Below are 24,577 nucleotides of genomic sequence, written 5' to 3'. Positions count from 1 at the left end.
GACTAACATGCGGACAGACATTGCCCTCAATTGAGAAATGCAAGATTTACTGTCAACAAGCGCTGCACCATCCAGGATCAGCCTTTTCAAGTTTTCACTGATGAATAAAATCTATTATTATGTCAAACAGAAAGAAAGATAATTCATTACACCTGAAGCATGATTTTCAATGTAGGAACAAGATGTTTTTTACAGGGAACAGATGCTTCTAGAGAGTAACAAAGGTCTCTAGTATTAATGAAAACTAAGGTACCAGCTCTCTGTTTTACATATAAGCTCATGCAAATCCATCCTCCAGTCCAAACCATTCATATTCTTGGATTTGAAGGGTAAAGTTGGCTCCATCTTCCCCCATGCTAGTGTCATGGGGATTGAGCATCCTTTGCCAGCCAGGCCTAGATGTTTTAACTGGTTAGCGGAGCTGGCACCAAAAAAAGCAGCCTGTCGGATGCAATCAGTTTGTCAGTGCTGCTTTCTTTAAAAAAACAGCCAAACCGAAAAGACTGCCAAGCTGTATGACCCGATAGAGACCTAGCTATATACCCTTCCCCCTCTTTTCTGAGAGATGTTCTCTCCTCCCTCTTACCCTGAACTCTGGACATTTTCTTCTTGTTAGGGACTATTTTGGTGAAGGGCTTTCATGTTTAGAGAGAAAACGGAAAGTCTGATGCTCAACGAATATTTCGCATTTGCATGTTTTGTCCATGTATAAATTGTGAGGGTCTTAGTTGTGTCATGTCACACAGAAAGCATGCCATTAGTGTTCGGTCAGGCTTGCATAGCTGTCACAACATTGTGCTGAATATAGTACCGTTGTGTTTCATCTTGCCTCGGACGACATGTTCTCCCTGAGGTGAAGAGTGGCAGATTGAAAGGACATCATGCTGCGGTGTTGTCTGACTTAGGGCCTTTAGGAAACTATCATTTGACCACCCATCCTTTCATATTCTGCCTCTTGTCAGGGTCCAGATCTCAGTGGCAGCAGGCAAAGCAAAGTCGCCTAAAGGTCTTTCTGGCTAGCCGCCACATCCTCCAGCTCTTCAGAGGGAACCTTTGGGCGCTCTCAGGCCAGATGTAAACCCTCCGGCGTGTTCTGAGTCGCCCTCCTCAACTGGACTCTTCCTGAATCATCTGACAGACAGAAGCTCTCAGTCCAACCAAAAGTCTCATGAACTGTCAAACTCAATGTAATCAAAACAAGCACAAGCCTAAAAAAAATCTTCAATGTATGTCCACTTAGAGTTAACAATATATTCGAGCTGTCATGTTTGAAGTTATGTTTGCTCCTAGTTATTTCAATGCAGAGGGGAAGCCTTATACAGAAAAAGCGCACTAGTTTGGGATCTGTACAATGCAGATATCCATTGAATCGATTGTTGCATCCCCATACTGAAATACAATATATCAACCCGGCCAGTATATTATTACATTATTACATTACATGTTACTTGTTAGACGCTTTTATCCAAAGCGACTTACATACTCAATACTGTGGACAATCCCCACAGGAGCAATTTGGGGTGAAATGTCTTGCCCAGGGACACAACAACATGCTGACTGCAGTGGGGTTTGAACCTGTGACCCCCTGATCCGAACACCTACGGACAACCCACTACGCCACACGCCTCCCCGTATATCAGTCTATCTCTGTTGCTGAACCAAACACTTCCCTTCTCTCCTCATTTAGGTGATGCCATAGCCCAGCTGACAGACGCGGGATCACCCTTGCCATCCCAGTCAGAAGGATGTGGCACAGTGTTCAATGATAGGACCGGGATGGTGAAGGCTGCACGCTTACTCCTTTCTTCAGTCACTAAAGTCCTGGTCCTGGCTGACCGCATCGTCATCAAACAGATAATCACATCACGCAACAAGGTGAGACATGCAAACTACCTCCTTAAAATGATATAGATAAGCTCTATTGCTTACAGTAGTCTCTTGCACACATACACACCAAAAGTTAGCCATGCCTAAATAAAAGGCAGCTATGCAAATACCATCCTGGATCCTTTTATTTCCTAATAGATAAGCGCTGGCTCTCTTAAGGAGTACTCTGGAGGTAATTGGAGGGAAGAGCACATTTAGTGATCACATAAAAACGCAGAGCAAGAGACTTTCTCCCTCCATCGTACCTGGCTATGCTCTTATCCAGACAGTGTGATACGGATGTAGCTGTAGACTGAGCCAAGAATGGAAGCAGGGGGCCTTATCAGGACTGGTTAGCCTCGTTTGGGCAGACAGTCGACAGCCCCCTGTCCTCCATTACCGGCAAACACAATTACATCTCTTCCTCCTCTTTGTCTGGTGGGGATAAAAGTGCCAGCTAGCCCTCTGCAGCTAAATTAGCATCTACATAGACTGCTATTAACTAAAATGCAGGTTTGGAACGACTTAATCTGCTGATTTATTTTGGGAGAACACTTAAATAGTTACACAGGAGTAACCCAAATGCAATGCAAACAAATCTAAAAATATTGTCCTTCCTGCTGATATCTTGCAATAACAGAAATAGGTTGTTTCAGTGTGCGAAGACTTCAAGAACACAACCATAAGGGGGCTTTCACCTTACTACTCTGATCTTTCATTCTTCTTAGGTCCTTGTTACCCTCGACCATCTGGAAAGAGTCAGCACCTTCCAGGAATTTGTACAGATTTTCAGCCAGTTTGGCAACGAGATGGTGGAGTTTGCCCACCTCACTGGAGACAGACAGAACGTGAGTAGCAAGTGAAGAAACCAACTCTTGTTGGTTTAAAGTGTCTAAATTGTCGGCACATTATAACGTTTTATTCAATAAATGAAATGTATTTGTGGTCTTACATATGGATATAGTCTAGTTTATAAACATTGGGTGATGTGACTTTAATTCAATCAATTCCAAGTACATGTACTCTACAGTGGTTTTGACTTGACTGTGAAACCTTCTGCACTTACATAAATGAGCAGTCAACTCAAGAAATCAATAATTCAGGCATCAAATATTTACTCTTACCACAAAATAATGAACTCACGAAGCTTCTTCTCAAAACATTTGTTCTTTTTTTGGGTATCTATTGTTTTTTTCCTTATCCGCGTCTCAATTCACAAAAGGGAAATGTGCAGGTCAGTTATGACTCATACTGCTCAAACACTGTTTGCATCATAATGAATTATTGATGTAAACCGACCTATGCTTTCAGAGATGCATTCTGTCTGCAAATATCAGCTTTGGGAATAGTGCATATGCAAAACAAAACTTTTGCTTAAAGTTTGAGGAAAACAGGCCAAGTAAGGGTTTTTATCTTTGTTCTGTCAAAGCCTGCTAATCCTTCTTTGATGCATACATTGAGCCTCTGCAGCTAAAGCGCTTTGCCTGCAGAAGCTGATGTAAAATGCACCGTCTGCGATATCTAGACAGGGAGAGGATCGACCATCCGTCTTTTTGAATTTGTTCACAGCACGTGTTTTGAAACACACATCATGTCTCTCCCCAACGCAACACAGCTAATACTCATTTGCCACCTGGTTTTCTTTGTCTTTTTTTCTCATATTCACTCCCACTCATGCACTTTTATACATGCACAAGCACACAGCCCTTTAGAAAATCCACCATCTTCGTCTATTGATGCCAGACGAGCACGGAGGCAAAAATAATGACAGATAATCACATCATCTTTGCAATCTATGGCATAGCAATGGGAGAGGAGTTGATTCAGCTGCCTTTTCCAAATCCCCAAATACCTAATTCGAGCTGTCTATTTCTGATTGGGATACATGGAGGGGGGTGCTGCAGGTCACACACACATCTTCTTTCATATTCTGGAGTCGTCTCTTTTTATTAGGAGATAATTAACTTGGGAAGCTTCATCTGTGTGTAAACTTGGAGAGGAATATATGTCACATGTGTGTGTCCCTTTATACCAGCATGAAAGAGATGTGTCACATGCTTTTGATGCTTCATGTCCATCGGACACCCAGAGAGGTCTTGGAAGTTGCAGCTAAAGGAAAAGCCACCCATTACCATCTGGTGTGTGTGTGTGTGTGTGTTTGTGCTGTAGGACTTAAAGGATGAGAAGAAGAAAGCACGGATGGCGGCGGCCAGAGCAGTGCTGGAGAAATGCACCATGATGCTCCTCACAGCCTCCAAGGTAAACTCCAACACTGAACCTTTGGGCAAGGGTTATGGATTATGTCCAGCTTAAAAGATGAATGGCCTTCTCAAGTTTATTTCATTTCAAGGCTTCTCCAATGCCGCGATTAATGGTAATACTCTTAAGTCAAGTAATCATTAAAAAAAGAGTGAATAATGGTGGTTGTAAGGCATGAAAAGGGTAGGAGTTCAAAAGAGTAAGAGAGGGAACTAACTTTTGATATTTCACATCGAATTCCTTTCCAAGACTTGCCTGAGGCACCCAGATTGCGAGTCGGCGCGGATCAACAAGGACGCCGTGTTCCAGCGGATGCGCTGTGCCCTGGAGCAAGTCATCGAGATAGTCACCGAGGCTCGGAGCTGCGGAGAGAACAAGATGCTCCCTGCCAGTATCTACAACGGCATCAAGGACTTCAAGGTAGGATCAGGAACTGGATTCAGTATTAGAGGTATTTGTGAAGTTCAGAAATGATTCTCTTGTGGCTTAATGCTACTGTAGCGTCCGAGGTGTTAGGGCTTCAAAGATAATTCTGTGTGACAAAAACTCAGGAACTTTGTACTTGTGGAGAGTCACAAACACCGTCTCCATTTATTACTTTCAATTCTCTCTCACAACAACTTCAGAACAGCCTGCGCCGGCTCAAACACATGAATTCTCACCCCAATGCTCACACTACGTTCTGTTTGAAAATCAGTATCAAGAACGGCAGACCTATTCAATTCATATCAATAATAAGACATACCATGGTTTTAAACAAGTATACTATAGTGGCTCTGTGAGAGGGTTGGTGTGTGGTTGCATCATTAACATGCTAGCATCACCGTGTTGCAACAGCTTGAAATGTAACTCAGAGAATCAATATGTAGCACCAGACTTACCTATTTTATCATTTAGTAATAGGGTTTGATGAATCACCAAAAATCAACATCACTATGACTAATGCTCTCCCTCCTCCCTGTGCAGTGGCAAATGAAAGAAAAACAACAATAACAAAAAACGTTTTGCCAGTGAGATGAAAGTAGAAGAAAGTATGTTAATGAAAGGGCGCAGAGATGCATACTGCTTTTAATAAATGGCTTCGTAGCTCTTAATGGCAGAGTTGAACTAAAAGCTTATGTAAACCTGTCATCTGAGGACACATAAGCAGAGACAGATAGCTCTTTAAAAGACACTTCTTTGTTGAAAAGATAAGGATGAAACAGAAAAAAATGCATTAGCTCTCATCTTTGTGTACTTGACGTTCTGCTTGCATAATTTATTAGGCACCTTTGATGGCCCAAGGTGCCTTTTAGACTCAACACACATCCCCACAATCCTTGTTATTTAATGACAAGGTCAAGTGCAAAACTGGTGATGAGGTAATATATTCGTTTTTTCTCTTGAGGTCATTGTTTAGTAAAACTAACTACATTCATTTGTCAAACAATCCTTAAAATGCTTCTTCGAGTCCTCACTAACACTAAGAAAGTGGATCACATCACTCCAGTTCTGAAGTCTTTACACTGGCTTCCTGTATGTCAAATAATTGATTTCAAAATACTGCTGCTGGTTTATAAAGCATTGAATGGTCTAGGGCCAAAATACATTTCTGATCTCCTGCTAAATGATGAACTCTCAGGTCTTCAGGGACTGGTCAGCTTTCTGAGTCAGAACTAAACATGGAGAAGCATCTTTCAGTTATTATGCTCCAAATATCTGGAACTAACTCCCAGAAACCGGCAGGTCCGCTGCAACTCTTAATACTTTTAAATCCAGGCTGAAGACTTTTCTTTTTGCCGCTGATTTTAATTGAACTATTCGGTACCACTTTACAATAAGACTACCCTTATAAAGGGTTTACTAATAGTTTGTAATTCATTTATTAATTAGGTTGTGAACACTTTATAAATCATTAATAAGCTTTTATAAGACATGAGATAAACAGGGCAACTGTGACCGGTTGCTTGCCAAATAGTGAGCCCACATTTATCTGTACTGCTAAGTCTTATATTGGCTACTTAGCTTACTTCGTCTTCTTCATCAGCCAGCATCCTTGGTATCTGTTGTTCACTGAGTTGATTCTCGCTAAGTAGCCAATATGAGGCTTAGTCATCTTGCCAAATAGTGAGCCTTTGTTGATGTATGAAAACTATGTTAGAACTGGTTTATAAATGGTTCTTAATGTTAATAAAGTGTTTACAACCTAATTCATAACCTAATTATAAACCCTTTATGAATCCTTTATAAGGGTAGTCTTATTGTAAAGTGGTACCAACTATTCATATCTTACGCTGTAACTTTTATTCATATCTTTTTTTGTAATGTTTATTTTATTATCTTTGGTTTTTAATAAGTGTTTTTAAATGCCATTTTGAACACTTTGAATTGCCTTGTGTTGAAAGGTGCTATGAATAAACTTGCCTTGCCTTGCCTTCTTCAACTCACATCCCTAATTCCCATCTCTCCTTCTGCAGTCCAACGTGGAGTGCCTGCGGGAGAACCTGTACACCCTGTCCCCTCAGAGCATGGGCGGCCAGCTGGAGGCGCTGGTGGAGCGGACCGAGGACTTCACTGACTCGGCCTACACCAGCCACGAGCAGCGGCAGGCCATCCTGGGTCTGTGCCAGCTGGCCCGGCAGGACACTCAGCAGCTGGTGCACGCCTGGGTGGAGGCGGTACGTTGGCCCGAGCAGACACGCTGGCAGAGAGACACATACAGCTACAGGATTATTCATAAAAACATATGCTACCATACGGAGACAAATAATAAGTACCTCATCTGTAGGACACTTGTAAAAGAAGTATGATAATAAGATGCAAAATAGGGTTATCCAAGCAAAGAAGAAGTGATGTTAAATGGATTATTGTTGTCAACAATTGCTGCCAGGAATGATGGGGAGTTGGTGATAAACTAAAAGGAAATATTTAATATCTTGTGTGTGTCTTGTAGGCACATGTCAATGTCTGTTTAACACACACAGGATGATACACTGACCCAGACTTCTTCCCCAGCTAACCCAATTATTCTTTTTGCCTACTCACGTTATTTCCATACATCCCTCGTGGAACAGAGCACATTAACCCAACTGAATAACGTTTTTATGAAGGCTCACTCGGCCGAGGGAGAAACATCACATAGTGGTTCTATATCTTGCTGCCATTCAGCACAGTCTCCTTGTCCTTGAAGAGCATGAAACATTCTGCCGCCGTTTCTCATTGTCAACATTGTCGACTGCTGCCACATAATTGTACAGTCGTGCCTCATCTAGCCTGTGCAATTAAAGGTTAATTGGAGAACTGAAAAGACCATCCACTAAATATTTTTGAAATTGCACGCACATCTGAATGTGTAAATACTCTTGTGTGTTCTGCACAGTCCAATTTGTGGCCTAGATGCTTGTGGAAAGTTTAGTAAAAATTATAGTTTGTATTCCCATTGGAGCTATGGGTCTAAAATGGTTGTATAATATTGTATTGATATAGTTACTTGTTTCATTACACAAACCTACATGTTGAAATGTCTGGCTCTCTTTTGCATATTCAGAACAAAATCAATAAATTGAATTCCAAACCACTTTTTTTCTATTACCACACTCTTCCAGTTAATAATGTACACAGTGTGTGGGACTGTAAAACCATGTTGGGTCTCATGTTTTATTTCCCTCCTCCTCTCCTTATCTCACCGGAGCAGCAGTCTGTCCATGCCAAAGAAGCCACAGAGGGCATGGAGGTGGCCATCCTGAAGACATGTCAGAGCCTCAATGACCTGAGACGTGAGGTGAGCTGCCGTCTGTCTCCTGTAGAGTGAGACACAGACATGACATTATTCTCACTAGAAGTTATGCTCTTCAGCTTCCCTGAAGTCTCTCTATCAACTTGTGTCATCTGTGTTTCTCTTCTTTTAACTCTGCTTTCTCAAAATCCACTCTAATTTATGTCTCTTACTCAACTTTCTTTCTGCTGGGTTTTTTCCAGCCTCCATTACTCTCCATTGTTTTTATTATTCTTATTCGTATCTCTCATTCCTCCTCCAGCTCCATAAGGTGGCTGTCTGTCGTACCACTGACTTGCTCAAAGTTCATGGGGAACATTTGCCTCTGCGGGCTCTCAAAGCAGCAGGAGCCGAGGGAAACCTGGAGGCAGTGGCTGAGTATTCCCGAACCCTCACCGAGCAGAAGGAGCAGCTGGTGGAGGTACGTAGGCCCGAGGAAATGGACCAGAGAGGCCGGGAGAAGTTTAACAGTAGGGCCTAGTTGAGGTGTTGAAATTGGAAAAAGAGAAAGAACAGTGAAGTTTATATTTGACTTATTTCATCAATTTATCTTCGTAGGATAAAACAATATGTCTTTAGAGAAAGCTAGTTCTCCATGAGTTGCAAAGTTGCTACACACACAGTTTGAAATGAATGACATCAGACATCTAATCCTCAACTAAAATGAAAGTCAACATGAGGCTTTGTTGTGCAAACACTGAGCAGGAAAATGCCATGCAGGCTTTGCCATGTCTTTGTTGGTGGCCCTGACAAACTGAATGCACAGTATAGTCAGGCCCCAGCTCCATGGGAACGCATACGGCAAAACGCATCGGAGTAACGCAAACGCAACCGCAAAAAACCTTCCGCCCACACGCAATATACACCGGATTGTGTCAAGCTCCACGAGACGGCTCCGTTTACATCCAACCGCTGGAAAAGCTGCAGTACATATGCCGAGCCTGTACGTGGCGCTGTAACTTCCTCCACAAAAGCAGCAACTTCCTCCACAAAAGCAGCGAAGAAGAATGGTTGTCATGGCTGCACTTCTGTTTATTCTCCGCGGTGGGGGCCGAGGGATCCGGGCAGAGTTTTTTGCCGGTCAACGTGTGTTAAAGTTTAAATCTTCCGGACAAAATTATAAAAGTGCCGGTCAAAGGTCTTCTTTGTTATTTATTGAGCTTTAAAACAAATGAATAACGACGATATAATGATATATGATAATAAAATACACGGAGCCTGTCTCTTTTTCCTCTCTTCTGACAGCGTCAGTGTCTGTCTCATGCAGCAGCTGATCCAGTAATGATGACTCGACAGTAAAAATAAACATATTTATAACTAGTTTAGGTAGTTTGAGAGGTAATTAAAATAGCTATTGTTGTTGTTAACTAAACACATCAGCAATGATGCGGGGTACGCGGAGAGGTGGGAAGAGGTGGGGAGAGGCGGGGCTATGAAACGGATGACCGTATAGGCGACCCCACGGCCCCGTTGGACCCCCCAGAGCGCTCCGTTCCCAGATCTATCCACCTTTGGACCCGTTGTCGTTTGCGGGGTCTGTTTCTACGTTTCCGTTACGGCGTCGTCGAGCTTAAAGGGCTATACGCAAGAGAAATATGCGGATTCAACCCGTTTTCGTCCTCGTGGAGCCTAGGCCTGAAAAGGGACATTGTGTAATGTGAACATTTGAAATAACATTTATTTTTAGATTATTCTAGAAGATTAGTTTCCGAAAAAGGTATACAAAAGGTTTTTTTTTCAGTCTGAAACTTAACAATGCAGACTAAAGATTCACTCACTATTGTTGCACCTAAAGGAACGCTAAACCACCATTAAAGTGTGGCTTTCTTTTATGCTTCTTTAAATCATATATATTGAAGGGTTTTTGTGTAGATGACCTCAATCCACCTACATTTATGACGATGCAGTGGTTAGGTTACTGTATACAGCTAAATATATATAATTCACCCACTTAGGTGAGATCAGCCATGTTTGTGTTTTGCCAGTAAGTGTTTAGATTTGTTGTAAGGTAGAATATACAGCAAATGTAAACATGTATAAGTGTCTTCAAACCTCAGAAGCACTTTTGGTCACACATTGGTTCCTCTGTGTCTCTTACTTCAGACATGTCGGCTGCTGTGCCATGTTTCGGGGACAGAGCCCCTGGAGATCACCTGTATACACGCTGAGGAGACCTTCCATGTCATTGGCCCACAGGTAACATAACCTCTATGGATTTCGTTTTTGTATGTGTGTGAATTTGACCCCAAATATCTGTGTAAAACACCACGCCTTAGTTAGTTTGAAATCGACCCTATTATACAGGTCAACCTTAATTTAACCTAACCCATATCATTCAACACTTTAATTGCATATCAATCAAATCAAACCGGTTACACAGGGGTCTGGGAGTGAAATCACACCTGAGCAATATCCTACTTACACATAGAGGGGAGAGAGAATAGACAAATGATCTCCCGTCTCCTCCACCTGAGAACAAGCTGTCCACCTCGTCCTCGTCCTCGCTCTGCTAAATCTAATTATGTTTGCTCTTGGAAACCATCCCTGCCAGTAATTATCCAGCAATGTAGAATGTTCTCGTCCTGCGGTGCGAATGTCAAGCCCCCTGTGACCCTGCAGTGATGGCTCCACTCCTAAGTTCAAAGGTCAACCAATCAATAACGCTGCAGTGTGAGGCGGCGACGATGATACGTCTCTGCCTGCCCAGAGTAATGGAGGGGTGGCCCAGAGGGTAATTGGCTATTAAATACTACACTGTGTGTGTGTGTGTACATGCAAGTGTGCGCAGTAGCTGTAGTTTTAAACCAGACTTGTTTGCCGATATAATAGTGTTTCATGTGTTTTTAAATCATGACGCAAGCTTGAGTTCAGAAAAGCATATAATGCGTCATGCAATAAAGATATGCTGATCTATTAGCATCTCACTTTTTTAGTGAACATCTGATTGAATTGTGTGTTATAAATCTGTATGATGAGTTACTATGGTTATTTATATATTTATAGTCTGGATTATTTCACTGACATTATTTTTGGCATCAGAGGTTACTCTTTATTATATTGACAGCAATATGTATGAAGTACTAATATTATTGTTATATGTACAGTATTTAAGTTGCTTCTTCTGGGTAAGGTTATTTCCTACCTGCTCATGTTTTGGGGGGGCAGTTTCTAGTATAACAGTATTCAATGTAATGGGTGTAGCAGTAGAACGAAGGCTCTTGTTTGTTTGTTTGTAGCCTTTATTTAACCAGGTTAAAAAATCCCATTTGAGATCAACGATCTCTTTTTCAAGGGAGACCTGCGGTACATTAGTTACACATATAAAAACAAACAGAAAACAAAAGGACATCACAACATAATTACAGGGGTATACATTAGCAACCTATTTACATTTACAGGTATCCAATAACATTTCATCCAGCCGTGCTTTAAAACGATGCAAGGGAATCAAAATGCTCAGTTTCAATATTTTTTGCATGGTGTTCCAAGCCAGAGGAGCAGCGCACATAAAAGCTTTAGTACCTAAAACAGTCCTAGCACTTGGCACATGTAATAAAAACACATCCTGGGATCTCAGGCAATAGCTACTTGCCACTCTCCGTGAGATCAAAGAGCATATATAAGTCGGTAGTTTACCCAGCATGGCTTTATATATGAATATGTACCAATGACTGAGCCTCCGACCAGTAAGTGAAGGCAGACCTGCCTTGGCATACAGGGTACAGTGATGAGTAAGTACTTTACAGTTAGTAACAAATCTCAGAGCACTGTGATAGGTGGCATCTAACCTTTCCAGGCAATGGGCAGGTGCATTCATATAGATCAAATCACCATAGTCTAGCACAGGTAAAAAGGTCACAGTGACTAGCCTTTTCCTGGCTTCAAAAGAGAAACAGGACTTGTTTCTGAAAAAGAAACCTAATCTAACCCTCAGCTTTTTAAGCAGATTAGTGACCTGAAGTTTAAAAGTAAGACAATCATCAAGCCAGATACCAAGGTATTTATAACAGCTAACCACTTGGAGTACTTGTCCTTGCATAGTCACAATATCCAAAGCAGTCTCTGGAGTCTTTTTAGCTTAGAAAAGAGCATTACCTTGGTTTTCTCAACATTTAAAAGAAGCTTTAGTTCAGAGAGCTGAGTCTGAATAATGTTAAAAACAGCCTGTAATTTAACAACCGCCTCCTTAATGGAGGGACCTGCACAGTACATCACGGTGTCATCCGCATAAAAATGCAAAGTAGCTTCATCCACATTTTCACCTAAACTATTGATGTGAAGCCAGAGAGAGAGTGAAGATGGTGGTTTAATCTATCATCCATTATTCCGGTCTTAATGAACGAGGATTCGAAGAGAAGTGTTGCCAACTTATACCGACAGCCAAGAGAAGTTTGAGAATGCAACCCATCAACAAAACAAACTTACAAAGCTGTTAACAACATTGGTAAAACATTCATATTAGACATATTGATGGCTTGCCTTAGTTGTGGTCTAGTGTTAGTTCCTCTTTTTCCTCAGTAAGTTTGAAAGGGATTGCTTCCAACCTTGTGTTCAACCTCAGAGCAACCCTTTGATTAACTTTTAGATAAAAATCAACGGCTGATTAAATCGAAAAATCACCACAGTGAGTTTCCTTGTTCTAGATTCTCTGTCTCTTACTGTGCCTGCATATTTTACGCTGCCATACAAATCAACTTTTAAAATGTTCTCATGATTCGTTCTTCCCGCTCCCTTTCAGATCATCTCTGCAGCTCAGACGCTGGCCCTCCACCCATCCAGTAAGATCGCTAAGGAGAACCTGGAGGTGTTCTGCGAGGCGTGGGAGTCTCAGCTCTGTGACATGGCCCTGCTGCTGAGAGAGATCAACGACGTCTTTGAAGGCAGGCGAGGTGCGCTTTCTATTAATGTGTGCCTTTTAGGAGGGTCAGCATATACATACGACTTAAGAGTCTTTCAGGAAGACTGAAAAGGGGAAGGCCAAATGTGCTGTCAATGGCATTTTAGCCTGAAAGAAGATAAAAGCCTGGGTGAATAATTTTGCACACGCAGAATTTGAACATATAAATAGCGAGTTAAAGCAGCAAGCAGCACATGCAAGCACATATCTTATAAAAATTTACCATCATTGACTGTGTGAAGAATTTTGTGAAACGCCATTAAACACCCATGCATTCGTTCTTCTTCTGTTCGCCCTCTCTCCATTCAATATTTATAGTTAGCCAAAGTGTTCAAATTATGAATGGCCTCTCAGATGTTGTCCTTACTGACACCTGTGTATTTATTTGCATCTACTTTACATTTGTCCTTGCACACAAAAAATCTGTGTTCGTATCAACCTTGTGCTTTCACACACTGTAAGCCTGAGAAATCTCAAAGACAGGGGAAAGATGTTTTTGGCATATTTCCAAGACCTGGCTGCCCTCAAGAATGTGACTTTCACATAAAACCCAGGAAACATTTGGAAGTGCAGCTCAGCAGGTTGAAAGGATCACGTCCGTCACACATTTATAGTCCTGTAAAGCCTAAATAGTATGTGAAAGTGTTGTATTGACAGTAGAGAGATTGGGTTTTATTGCTCTCTCATAAACTTCCCCGTGAACATCCGTTTATCGTCCTTGTAGTATATTAAAATGAACCATGCTGCTCTTTTTTTGTGATGAAAGATAAAGATGTGTCAAGGATGGATAGTGTTAAAAGCAAAAAAGCCAAAAATATTAGCCACCATAATTGCCTCTGTTGATATTTACACCCTGCCATTCAAAGAGAAATAACTTGTGATTATTTTGCTCTATGTTTATTTTTTTACAGAAAAAAGGTCTTATTTGTCACTTCCCAGAGCCGGGGTGAGTTTCTCACACAGCCATCCTCATGAATATTCCAATCATCAAATGGTTAGTAATCCTCTGATTAATGCCACTCTCTTTTCACACAGAAACACACAGCTAACTTGAAGACTGCCAAGGCTGTCAAGTTGGATGCAGAGGTAGCATACATCATACACTCCTCTGGATTTCAGGACAATACATCATGACACGTCCTGTTTCCTGTTCTGACAGCAGTATATTCATCTTTAGGAAACTTTGTGTCACTCGCTTGAGAAATTGATGGTGTTCTAATGCTAATAGCTGCGATGTTGCTAGGTTGGCAGTTTCTCACATGCTGTACCACACCAGGAAGCGGGATTATGCTGATTATAGAACTTATTATGGTGTTAACAAATGAAAATAACCTTCTTTACCAATACAAATGTATGACAAGGACATGCATCATATTTCAGACTTTCCTATATTGAATTATTTTGTGTGCTTTCAGGAGCAGAGCAGCATGGCCAAGCTGGGTCTGGAGCTCCGTCTGCTGTCATCAGACGTGGACACAGAGGTGGAGAAGTGGGAGGAGCAGGAGCACGACATCGTCCGACAGAGCCAGAGCTTGGCTAGTATGGCCTACAACATGTACTTGTTCACCAGGTGACACATCAGCTCTACACATCACGCAGACACGCACACGTTCCTATTTAACTGTTACATACATTTCAGAGCTCAATACTGAAAAGCCTCTTAAGCATCCACATGAATCTCTTTAGAGGCTTACTGTTAATACGATTCCCAAGCGCTCAGCTATCAATATTTACCAGTCATAGCTAGAGGTGCTGGCACAGTTGACGTGACTATGATTCATTCCCAATGGTTGCAATTCATGATTGCTGTGGATGTATTTTGTCCACATCCATCTCTCTAATGCATTGTTCCTTTCCTCATTTTCTGTGTTTCCCATATTGATTCCTCAGAGGGGAGGGGCTGCTGAAAACAACACTAGATCTTTTTCATCAAGCTGAGGTATGTGCGTGCATATCTGCTAATCTCTCCTTCTGTCCACCAAATGAATGCATCTGTTGTTTTATTAAACAGAAGACATACTGTGGCTGGAAGATCGATAGATTAGTAAATGCCAGCATCATTTCATTCCCTTCCCCCTTGTGTCTGATAGGGCATGACTAGTAGGACTTATTATGATGGAAAGAGGGCGCTGTGTGCTCATGATAACAAACGGTGCATGGAGGATAGTATCCGTTAAATTAGGATTATTGCCGATAATGTTCCTTAATTTGTAGAATCAGGGCCCAACATGTCAGCAAGATTTATTCCATCTGTGGAAAGCTAAGGAGATAAGAGAGGAAGAGAGAAAAGAGGGGAAAGAGACGGAAAGGCAGGCTGATAACAACAGCAGGAAACAGTCATAATATTTACTGTGCTTTTGTTTTGTTTTACTATCAAGAGCTCCTTTCTGGTGGAATTGAAATTAAATAAAGTTTCACTCTGTGTACGTTTTTTTGATTTTTGTATTTTTTCTGATTCCTTTTAAAGGTACTCTCAGAAGAGGGAGTCCAGCTGTGCTCATCTTTCCGCACTTTTTCCACTCAGGTACCACACACACGCACGCACGCACGCACGCACGCACACACACACACACACCAATTATTTTGCAATATAAGCCCTCTACAAAAAGTCATTTCAATATGTCCTATTTAAAAGGCGGACAGTTATCTGTTGAGTGCAGTTGACTATATTAAACATAATTAAATATATATTTCTGGATACCTTGTGTTCTTGCTTCTCTAATGGAATCTGACAATAGTTTCTTAATAAGAAGCTATAGAAATGGGTTTATAAACAAGTAACAGGAAAAACAACCTTTTGTACAGGGAAAACTGCACACACACACACACACACACACACACACACACACACACACACACACACACACACACACACACACACACACACACACACACACACACACACACACACACACACACACATACACACACACACACACACACACACACACACACACACACACACACACACACTAGCGCCTGGACCCCCACCCCTTGTTACGCCTCTCACACACATACACACTCCTATCACCAATTCTAGCATGCCACGGTGCCAGGTCCGCCTTATAAATCACACAGCGAGAGCAGGAAATGAAGTCTGTCACACACTTTCACCGTCCTCTTTCCCTCTCTGAGTCGAGATCAAACAAACGAATGTCGCCTCGGTGTCTTCCTTCCTCCTGCCCTCCACCAACTACTTCCCCAGGTCCTCCAAGCGTAATTAAACGCTTCTTATTGACAGCCATTAACGACTGCCATTTGTCACTGCTGCGTTGGCGGGGTTGTATGTTTGTGCATGTTTGGAGGGGGCGAGGGTGGGGGGGGTTTTACTGCCACCGCCCAGGACTAATTCATAATGAGGAGGCCCAGCTCTTCAACTTGCCTCACGCTTTCTGATTAATTACATCAAACACACTGGTGCTAATGGAGTCCCTCAGTCTCACCCTTTTTGTCTCACTTCTTTGGCGCTATGCACTGTTGTAGCACACCTGCGTTGCCCTGATTTAAATTATGAGGCTATTTATGCAAATTAGCTCGAGCATTTGTAATTGAGGTTTTATATACTTTTGTCAGTCATGAGTAGTGCTACACTGAATGAAAGAGCTTGTGCTTTTAGGTCGCTAGTGGCATGTGAGTGAAGTAGATTGATGGCCCCCGTGACTGAGATCAAGGGATTAACCCAGCTGAATAACAGACTTAAGCAGTAGATCATGACCTGGCTGTTGCTGATGGATTATATCAAGCTACACTAAATTAACATTTATTTCACCCTCCTTTTCTGATGCTTGGTTGAACAACAGCACTGTAAATCCAGTCCAGTAGGTCTATAAATGGCTGCACGTATTAACCTATTGTCCCTGGATCATAAACCATCTTTGCTGTCACGAAATAAATCTCTCCCTTTTCCCTGTGTTTCTCCCATTCCAGCTGGTTGATGAGGAAAAGTCTGTGGTGATGACAGAGATGGAGAAAGTGGTGGCTTTCTGCCAACAGCTGCAGATGGGGGGCAAGACTCCCGTACAGGGCAAGACTGCCACCTTCCAGAAGGTACTCACACTACCTTGTGTGTCTCCATCTTTTCTTGTTTGTTTCTGTGAAAGCTTTTTTAGAAAAAAATGAATTAATGGCTTGTTTTTGCCTGTGAGTCTGTTTTGTTAAGTAGACATCAAATTAGTAACATCACACAAAGTCCAGAGCAGGCGCTAGTTTTTTTATTTAAAGGGATAATTAGCTTAAAAAAGCATCAAAACTAAATCCCCCGACAATAGAACGGCATCAATGACGCACTGAGTGAGCACACATTACATTACACACAATAGGGCATGACTAACTGCGTTACTTCATTACTGGCTACGGCTTAATATTTGAGTGATCTGCAAGTATCACCATTATCGAACACAGCGCACTGGATTAATGAGTGTCTGGGAGAAATTAATGAGCATCTTGGGCAGGGATGAGCCGCCTCAGGTCACCTTGTAATAAAGGCGAAGGTCTGAATCAAAAGGATGGGATGAAGAATAGCGTGTCCTCTGCTGATTAATGAGCGTCTCTTTGATATGTATTGACTCCCATTTCTCTGTCTCTCCCTCCTGATGTTCACTTTATAATTTGTCACTAATGGGAGGGCGTCTGTCTGTCTGTCTGTCTGTCTGTCTGTCTGAGAGCACTGATCAGAAAAGTGGTAATATGTGTGTGTGGTTGATAGGCTGCTGTGTGTACGCTCGTGTGCATTTGTTTTCAATGCATGTCCATTCTAGTTCTTTATATTTTATATATTTTAATATTTTCTTTTTTTGTCAATAGGTGGACTCATCCATTCAGGCAACCAGAGGTATCTTGACCGTGGTGCTTTATCTCCTCCCATTCTGCAACAAGCTCAACAAAAAGGTGATTAAACAGGACTCCGTAACTGAATAACTGGCACTTGTAGTGTTTTGGCAAGTTAGATTAAAAGCTAAGAGCTTGAACACATTTATGAAGCAAAAAATATGATTACACATTTTTTGGCCACTTAGGGGCAGTGGAAACAAACTGTGAACATAACGTGGACATATAATGAATCATTAATAGCTTGAAAGTTTATACAAACGGCATTGAGAGCCTTAAACAACCATTTGCTAAGTAAAGAAAAAGTTGAGTAATATCCTCCTAAAAAGAGATTAAAGTCATACTCCCTCTGTGTTGTAATCCAAGCTTCTCTGTGCTTTGTTTACAAAGCCAGCCTCACATTAGATGATTGAAGCTTATATCAGACCCCCGGCTCACCCTCAAGATAGCAATGTTAGCTTTGTCTGCAATTTTTTCATTGTTAGCACTGCAAGTGATGATGGCACCGTTAGCTGCCAGTTGCCAGCTCAGCCATCGCCATGTTGAGAGATGTGTGGAGGCAATCCCTTAATCATAGATATGCTCCGAATTCTGTGAAGATTACCCTTAAGAAGATTTAGTTTAAGAGCTCAAAGTGTCTGCTTACATTTTTTGCACTTGTCGAAAAACAGCATAAAATCAGATAAGGAAAATATAAGGTTAAAACTTTTAAAAGATTGCAAGTTCCTACGTTGTTTTTAATATTTCCTCTCGATTTTGTCTGTTTGCAGTACAAGTCAGAGAGGAGTAGCCTGGGTTCCCCGCAGGACTGGAGAGAGAGGCAGGATGCATCCACACCTGTCAAAGAGGAGGGGGCTCTCCACAACAAGAACAGCAATGGCTTTGGTGTCAAATGTTTGGAGCAGCACATTGCCGGTTTAAACATCCTGGAGAGCAAATAATCCTTTGTTCACTATCCTCCATTGGAGCAGCACATAGCGAACATCACCTTTCTGGAGAACAGGTGATCCAGAAAATTACTTCACTCCCCTCATCTTCATGCACCCCTAAAGAGTGGATTAAAGCAGCGTGTGAAGATGGTAGCCTCGGCTCAGGAGCTTGCATTTGCTGTCTGGATGATGAAGTGGAAGGCAGATTCAAGCTCAATGTGCTGGCAGTTTTAACCAGAAGATCAGTTCCACCCGAGTCCACAAGATGGAGACAATCAGCTATGACTTTGTCATTTGCAGCGAGCCTCCTTCAAGAGAGAGAATTCTGACACAACCTGATTTTTGAGTCACTTTTATCACTTCTCTGAATATTGAGGTGATGAACTGATCAAAAATCAGAAAAAGAGCTCCTCTTAATGCTCAGCCATATATCTGTCTTCACTATGTGCCTCTGTGTAACAAGCCTATTTGCTTAGTGGTGTACTGTAAACGTGTTGCACATGTTAGCCAAATTGAGGGTAAAAAAAAAAAAAAGTTACCAGCTTAAAACCCACCGTGCATGACGCCATCGCCACCAAACCCTTGTGTTTGAGTCTCTTATGGTCTACGTGTTAAAGCTTTTTAATGTTAACACTTGTGTAATATGAAACAGTGATACATTTTGTCTTTGAACACTGGCATTCTAGTCATCTCACTTGGATTAATGCGTATTTTGAAGTCACACCGTATGATTAAAGGTTTATTTCCATAGTTTGCCATGGAATGTTAGCAACAAAATCAGTCTTTAATGCCAAATATGAGTGTCCTCATCAAGACGCTGTGATCTACAGCTTGCTACTTGTGTGAAATATAAAGCTCTTACACCTCAGTGTTCATCACTGGAGAACTCTTTGATTTGGTCCTGGCTTCTCCAAATCAGAAGATAAAGTTCATCAATAAGATGCTTTGGGGATGTCAGGATCCTACTTTACACTGTCCTTTTATGAAATCCTATCATTAGTATAGTCAGACATTGTTTTTCTCACTAAAGAAATGAAAGATCATTTGAACTGGCACCTGTGTCAAATAGAGCCTTGAAGTGTACTTGTTATGAAGACTATCATTGTGAAGCTGCCTGGTTGGCCAATATGTATTAAATGGTAAATGGTATGTATAATATGGTACATGAAGCATAGATATATATGTATATAAACAGTATGTATCCTAAGTTAATGACTTTGGTACTAGGTGATGGTGTGATAATGACAGAGATGAATAACATACATTAAGCTTTAGAGAGGCTTTGTACGGTGTGAGAGCAGCTAAGGATGCTGGGTATTGTAGTACAGCTACAGATGTGAAGAAATCAGATCTAGTTTTGGACCATCTATTCTTTTGACAATTGAAAGGTTAATAAAAGTGACACATACAAAAATAAACAATATTTTTCTTAAATCACTGCTGTTTTTGTTTATTGACATTCTAGAAAAAATAATTCAACCAAAGTATATATGTTTCTGGTATTATACAAACAGAATTCAAGTACTTTGTCATGCTTTCCTCTTATCTTTTCAAACAATAAGTCAAACACCGAGTGCCTTCTGAAACCTCCTTCATTCTAAAACATAAGAAAACAATAAGAGTAAAGAGGCACAGTGCGAAGCTTGCATTAAATGCAATATTCCTTTTGACCACATGCGAGTCTCTTTCCAGGATTCATCCTCAGTCTTTACCCAACCTGGCAGGACTGACAGAGCGGGTTTAACTTAAATAAGGAAATGAGTAGAACTCTGTCATGATGGTTGAGATTCGGCAACAGAACGTTTGGAGACGATGCTCTCGAACTCCTCTCTGCTCAGAAGATTCTCTGTGATGGTCTTGCTCTCCTCAAACTTTGGCAAGATGACAGCGATGTATCCATCAGTGAAGGGCTGTTCAGATTGGACAGACAAAGCATTTATAAACATTTGTTTGATAAGATAAAATGAAAATGAAAACTTCAAAGATTGTGGAAGAGGAACTATTATTTTGCAGTCATTAACAATATAGAGAAAACAAAATATTCAAAATGTATTTTGACATCGTGTAATTCAAGAGGGCAAATACACAATTAGACTTGACAATAAACATGGTATCCAGATATGCATAGGAGATGATTTTACAGTTACAAATATATATTTACCTTTTTCAGCAAGAGAGAGGGGTTTTTTAAAATACTCTCATTGACCTCCAGAAGACGGCCTCGGATGCAGCTAAAAAGATGATGAATTGTGTGACTTATCATGAAATGCATACAAGCATGTGAAATATATGCCTAGAAAAACAAACTATTATCTTACCTGTAGATTGTGTATTCAGTTTCATCTGTGCATGTTATCCTACACAAAGGTGCAAAATCAGTAACGAACTGACCCCCCTATGATGGGAAAAAAAGATTGAGAGGCATTTAAGGGCAAGCTGAACAATGTTGAGGGTAGCTACACAAGTAGAAATAAATGCACGTAAATCCAAACCATCTGTAGCTTTATAAAGTATTTTGAATTTACCCGCTTGGACTTCCCAGACACTTTATTGTTCAGCCGACTGCAGCCGTCACTGATCTGGTAGTTGATTTTTTTGATTGACCGCCCATCCTGAAGGATTGGGTGAGTCTCGGCTAATGTGATGACACACAGTCTGCAGAGAAGAAACACAAGTTAACAATATTAGTGAATGCAAGTCATTTTTAATAAGTATGAGTGAATAGAGTTGAAGATAGTGCGAGACAGGATATGGTGTGTGTTTGTTGCAACAACTCATAATAGTGGATGACTAGAACTGTTAAAACCCTTATATTTTTGGAGGACTTCACTATTTGGAAACCTTTAATTTTGTTGATGTTTATTTGGTGTGCCATTAATGGATATTTATAGAAGTTGTTTCTGATGTTGAAGTCCCCCATAAAACAATGTTTGAGGAAACTCCTCAGGAGCTCCAACAAGCAGAGATGCTGTAGAGAAACCAATGCGATTTTGGAAAATTGCACAATATAAATCTATTTTAGTATACCTCAACAATGGAATTATGATCAGTAGAAATGGCCATGACATGGGACCTTTAAGACTGTAAACCAGCGGTCTTCAAAGTGTGAGGCGCGCCTCCCCAGGGGGGCGCCAGAGAGCTTCAGGGGAGGCGCAGCGTGAGAAAAAAATAACGAAACAGTGAAATCTAGCTAGTTCACTTCAGCCAACTTTATGCGAGCGGCAACATGGATCGATTTTTTGTGAAGTTACCTTAAAGTGAGAGAGGAGACAGCGTCTGGCAGAAAACGGAGGAAGTATGACCACGATTATTTGAAGCTAGGATTTTCATGGACCGGTCCTGGCAGGGGCGGACTGGCCATCTGTGTGTTCTGGAGAATCACAGAACGGCCGGCACCGCCCTTTATTTTAATTTTAATAATACTTACTTTGATCAAAAGCAAGTACCGGTCAAGGCTGCAGCCAGAGGATGATCTGCGTTTATTCCTGTCTACATTGCATCCCCGCATCATCCGCCTGTGTGCATCAAAGACGCAGACTCATTGTTCCCACTAAAGTAGGGGTGAGTGGAATAAGGAGGCAAAGTTGACGTTCAGTGTGTTGCCGGGAGCATATAAGGATTTATCCATGATGTTGAAAATGTTAAACATGTTTTTTAAATATGTTTAAAACATAAAGATAAAAAGGTTTTAAAAAGTTATTGTTTAATGTTTGAGGCAGGTAACGCTACTCAGCCAATCAAATTGGTGCAGTCAGTGAGTCAGCACGATAGATTCAAACACACACACAGAGACGAGACAAGAAGAGCGAAAAAGTCGGAGTAACTTCAAATGGCGGGCTCAAAACCCCTGCATTATAGCAACAGCAACAATAACTAGAGAATGCAATTCCTGAAGAAATTGCTAGTAGGAATGCTTTATGCTGAAAAGCTGACGCTAAACTGCTATGCTGAAATGTAATGTGTAAGAAGAAAGTGAAGAATTTAGATTGAAATGATACATGAACACTGGGGGCTTGAATGTGTGATGAGAGAAGAAAAGAAAGTAAAAAGGCTTGGAAAAGCAGCAGAATATTTGAACTGCAAACTTTTGCGGCTGTTCTTATGTTCTCCGAGGGGAGGCTCACCTTCCCACACTTTGAACACCCCTGCTGTAAACCCTTTGGTGCACATTTCTGTTTCACACTACCTCTTTTTAAACCTGCACAGCTCTCCACTTTATATTATATTTGACTTTGCTCAGTGTTTTGCATATTAATGTTTTGTTAATTATTGACAGTATTTTAACAATGAACAATAGTTTTTATATTAGTGCTATTTTTTGTTCCTTTAAAAATAAAAAGTGTTCTTCTTTTTGTGTTTATGTTTGTACCATTTACACCAAAGCTAATTCCTCGTGTCTTAACATAAAAGGTAATAAAAAACAAGTTAGCTAAGTTCTAAGTTAGCCATGATACCCCTGTTACCTTACCTGTTTGAATGCTGTAGGATGCAATGGTCCTCACACGGGTTCCCCTTAATATCTAAATAAAACAACACATTTAACTTGTACATCTCGGTAATATAATCAAAAACATGTTTACTCTGCATGAGGTTTGAAGTCCAACTAACGTTAGCTCAGTTAGCCACCGCATGGCTAACTGTAACATTTATATTTACCTGCTCTGTACCAGCGTGTGTAATATCGGTCGATAACTGACGGCGCCGTCGCTTCAGTATCTTTCTGCTCCAAGCAGTCCATCAAAACGATTCACAATACAGGTATTAGTAAGAAAATAATACTTAATTTACATCAATACCTATGCTTCTCAACTACTGTGCTTGACGGACAACTAATTGTGTGACACCAAGTGATCCGTCGCAGAAGAAGTCCGACGTTTTTCGAGCGAAAAGGTTCCGGAGATATGTTTGATTCTTTGGGAATTTGCAAAGCTAGGGCTTTGGGAATTTGGGAGGTCAATTTGACACTTTAGAAAACTACAATTCACAAAGTAAATTTTCATCACAGTATTTCAATCAACTCACTGGTACTTTTGAAAATGGAAGCATGGAGATACTGGTTATGTAAACAATTGAATAATTTCGTTAATCCAAACTGGACCTGAATCTCGATCTACTGTCGTCTTCACATCAGACTTCTGTGCATCTGAAGGCTTTTCTCATCCGCCAAAAGACCTGGAAAGGTAGGCATAAACTTTTTTTCTCATGTTGATTTTCTTTAAAACTTTTACAAAAACTTCTGCTTTAATAAACAGTTGTGAAATGTTTTTCCGATTGACATTGTCACTTGAGTCAGGTATATTTAAAGGTGTGTAATCATTGTTTTTCCCAGTCCTTTACATGACTCTGGAGATTTAGAGGCCCAGAAAACCCATGTATTGTGAGTCCCTTGAGTTGTGGTCTTTGGATGAAGTCTCATTTTTCAACAGTTACACAATTGTGACCTCAAATTATAACGACCTTAGCTAGGGTTGATCTTGCATTATTACGTGTGTTACATACTGTGTTCAAATCTTGCTTAAACAAATATGTGTTAACAAATTAAAACTAAAGGGGTCAATGCATGCCCAAAACATATGTGTTGCACTTTGTTTGGCAGGGTCATACCACCCGGGACATATAATGAAAGCAGTTTTTTAGCATCGACCACTAGATGTCAGACTACTGCTAGCAACTGCATTCAACTCTACACATTCAAACTCAGAGGACACTAAAGTTTATTTAAAAGCAAATCCTCTGCATGATGCTGGCACATATATGTAAAATAAGTAATTCCTCCAGTTTAAAATATTCACATTTGATTAATATGCATGTTTTAAATGTGTAGACCATTTATGCCATCTCACAGTGTCTGTGATCCACTGCAACATTACCATACTCTGATACGTGTCATTTTTTCCCCTCTTGGCTATTGATTCTCACAGATAGTGCATAGACATTTTTAAGTATCTGTATCTGAGTGGTTTGTGTAATGAAGAGGGTCGGAATGGATGCAGGAATGAGGGACTGTTACCCTCCCTGGATTTTTGAAATAGCCCCTCTCTGACC

At 40.9% G+C, this 24,577-nt stretch overlaps 2 protein-coding genes across 5 annotated transcripts in view; one reads left to right on the top strand and one right to left on the bottom strand.

Moving 5' to 3' along the window:
- ctnnal1 (catenin (cadherin-associated protein), alpha-like 1) overlaps nucleotides 1-19,966 on the top strand; it is a 50,484-nt gene extending 30,518 nt beyond the window's left edge. The window contains exons 3-19 of one of the 4 annotated variants that reach the window (XM_034125166.1): nucleotides 1,688-1,875; nucleotides 2,595-2,714; nucleotides 4,036-4,125; nucleotides 4,375-4,545; nucleotides 6,582-6,782; nucleotides 7,799-7,885; nucleotides 8,142-8,300; nucleotides 9,983-10,075; nucleotides 12,618-12,759; nucleotides 13,688-13,722; nucleotides 13,812-13,862; nucleotides 14,192-14,346; nucleotides 14,667-14,715; nucleotides 15,244-15,300; nucleotides 16,704-16,823; nucleotides 17,580-17,663; nucleotides 18,374-19,966. In XM_034125166.1, the coding sequence (XP_033981057.1) occupies nucleotides 1,688-1,875; nucleotides 2,595-2,714; nucleotides 4,036-4,125; nucleotides 4,375-4,545; nucleotides 6,582-6,782; nucleotides 7,799-7,885; nucleotides 8,142-8,300; nucleotides 9,983-10,075; nucleotides 12,618-12,759; nucleotides 13,688-13,722; nucleotides 13,812-13,862; nucleotides 14,192-14,346; nucleotides 14,667-14,715; nucleotides 15,244-15,300; nucleotides 16,704-16,823; nucleotides 17,580-17,663; nucleotides 18,374-18,544 (1,973 nt within the window). In that variant the 3' untranslated portion in view covers nucleotides 18,545-19,966. Of the gene's footprint in view, nucleotides 1-1,687; nucleotides 1,876-2,594; nucleotides 2,715-4,035; nucleotides 4,126-4,374; nucleotides 4,546-6,581; nucleotides 6,783-7,798; nucleotides 7,886-8,141; nucleotides 8,301-9,982; nucleotides 10,076-12,617; nucleotides 12,769-13,687; nucleotides 13,771-13,811; nucleotides 13,863-14,191; nucleotides 14,347-14,666; nucleotides 14,716-15,243; nucleotides 15,301-16,703; nucleotides 16,824-17,579; nucleotides 17,664-18,373 lie in introns of all 4 variants that reach the window. The other 3 variants (XM_034125164.1, XM_034125167.1, XM_034125165.1) reach the window with 3 other exon arrangements.
- Nucleotides 19,956-23,409, bottom strand: abitram (actin binding transcription modulator). The gene is made up of 6 exons (XM_034125168.1): nucleotides 23,189-23,409; nucleotides 23,001-23,052; nucleotides 21,058-21,187; nucleotides 20,851-20,927; nucleotides 20,694-20,763; nucleotides 19,956-20,442 (listed from the first exon to the last, which is right to left on the bottom strand). The coding sequence occupies exons 1-6, from the start codon at nucleotides 23,268-23,270 to the stop codon at nucleotides 20,305-20,307; spliced, it is 549 nt and encodes a 182-aa protein (XP_033981059.1). The 5' UTR covers nucleotides 23,271-23,409; the 3' UTR covers nucleotides 19,956-20,304.
- Nucleotides 23,410-24,577: the final 1,168 nt, after the last annotated feature.

Source organism: Trematomus bernacchii, unplaced genomic scaffold (genome assembly GCF_902827165.1).
Source record: "Trematomus bernacchii unplaced genomic scaffold, fTreBer1.1, whole genome shotgun sequence".
In the NCBI taxonomy this organism is placed as follows: domain Eukaryota; kingdom Metazoa; phylum Chordata; class Actinopteri; order Perciformes; family Nototheniidae; genus Trematomus; species Trematomus bernacchii.
The sequence above is the reverse complement of the archived record's forward strand: the minus strand, read 5'-3'. Positions and strand labels throughout refer to the sequence as shown.

Excerpts from the sequence above, each read along its gene's own strand:
- abitram (XM_034125168.1), bottom strand. The coding sequence starts at position 23,270 with ATGGACTGCTTGGAGCAGAAAGATACTGAAGCGACGGCGCCGTCAGTT. Across the intron at positions 21,188-23,000 it reads ATCCTACAGCATTCAAACAG|ACTGTGTGTCATCACATTAG; the intron begins GTAAGGTAACAG and ends TCTTCTCTGCAG. Across the intron at positions 20,443-20,693 it reads CCTCTCTCTTGCTGAAAAAG|CCCTTCACTGATGGATACAT; the intron begins GTAAATATATAT and ends CAATCTGAACAG.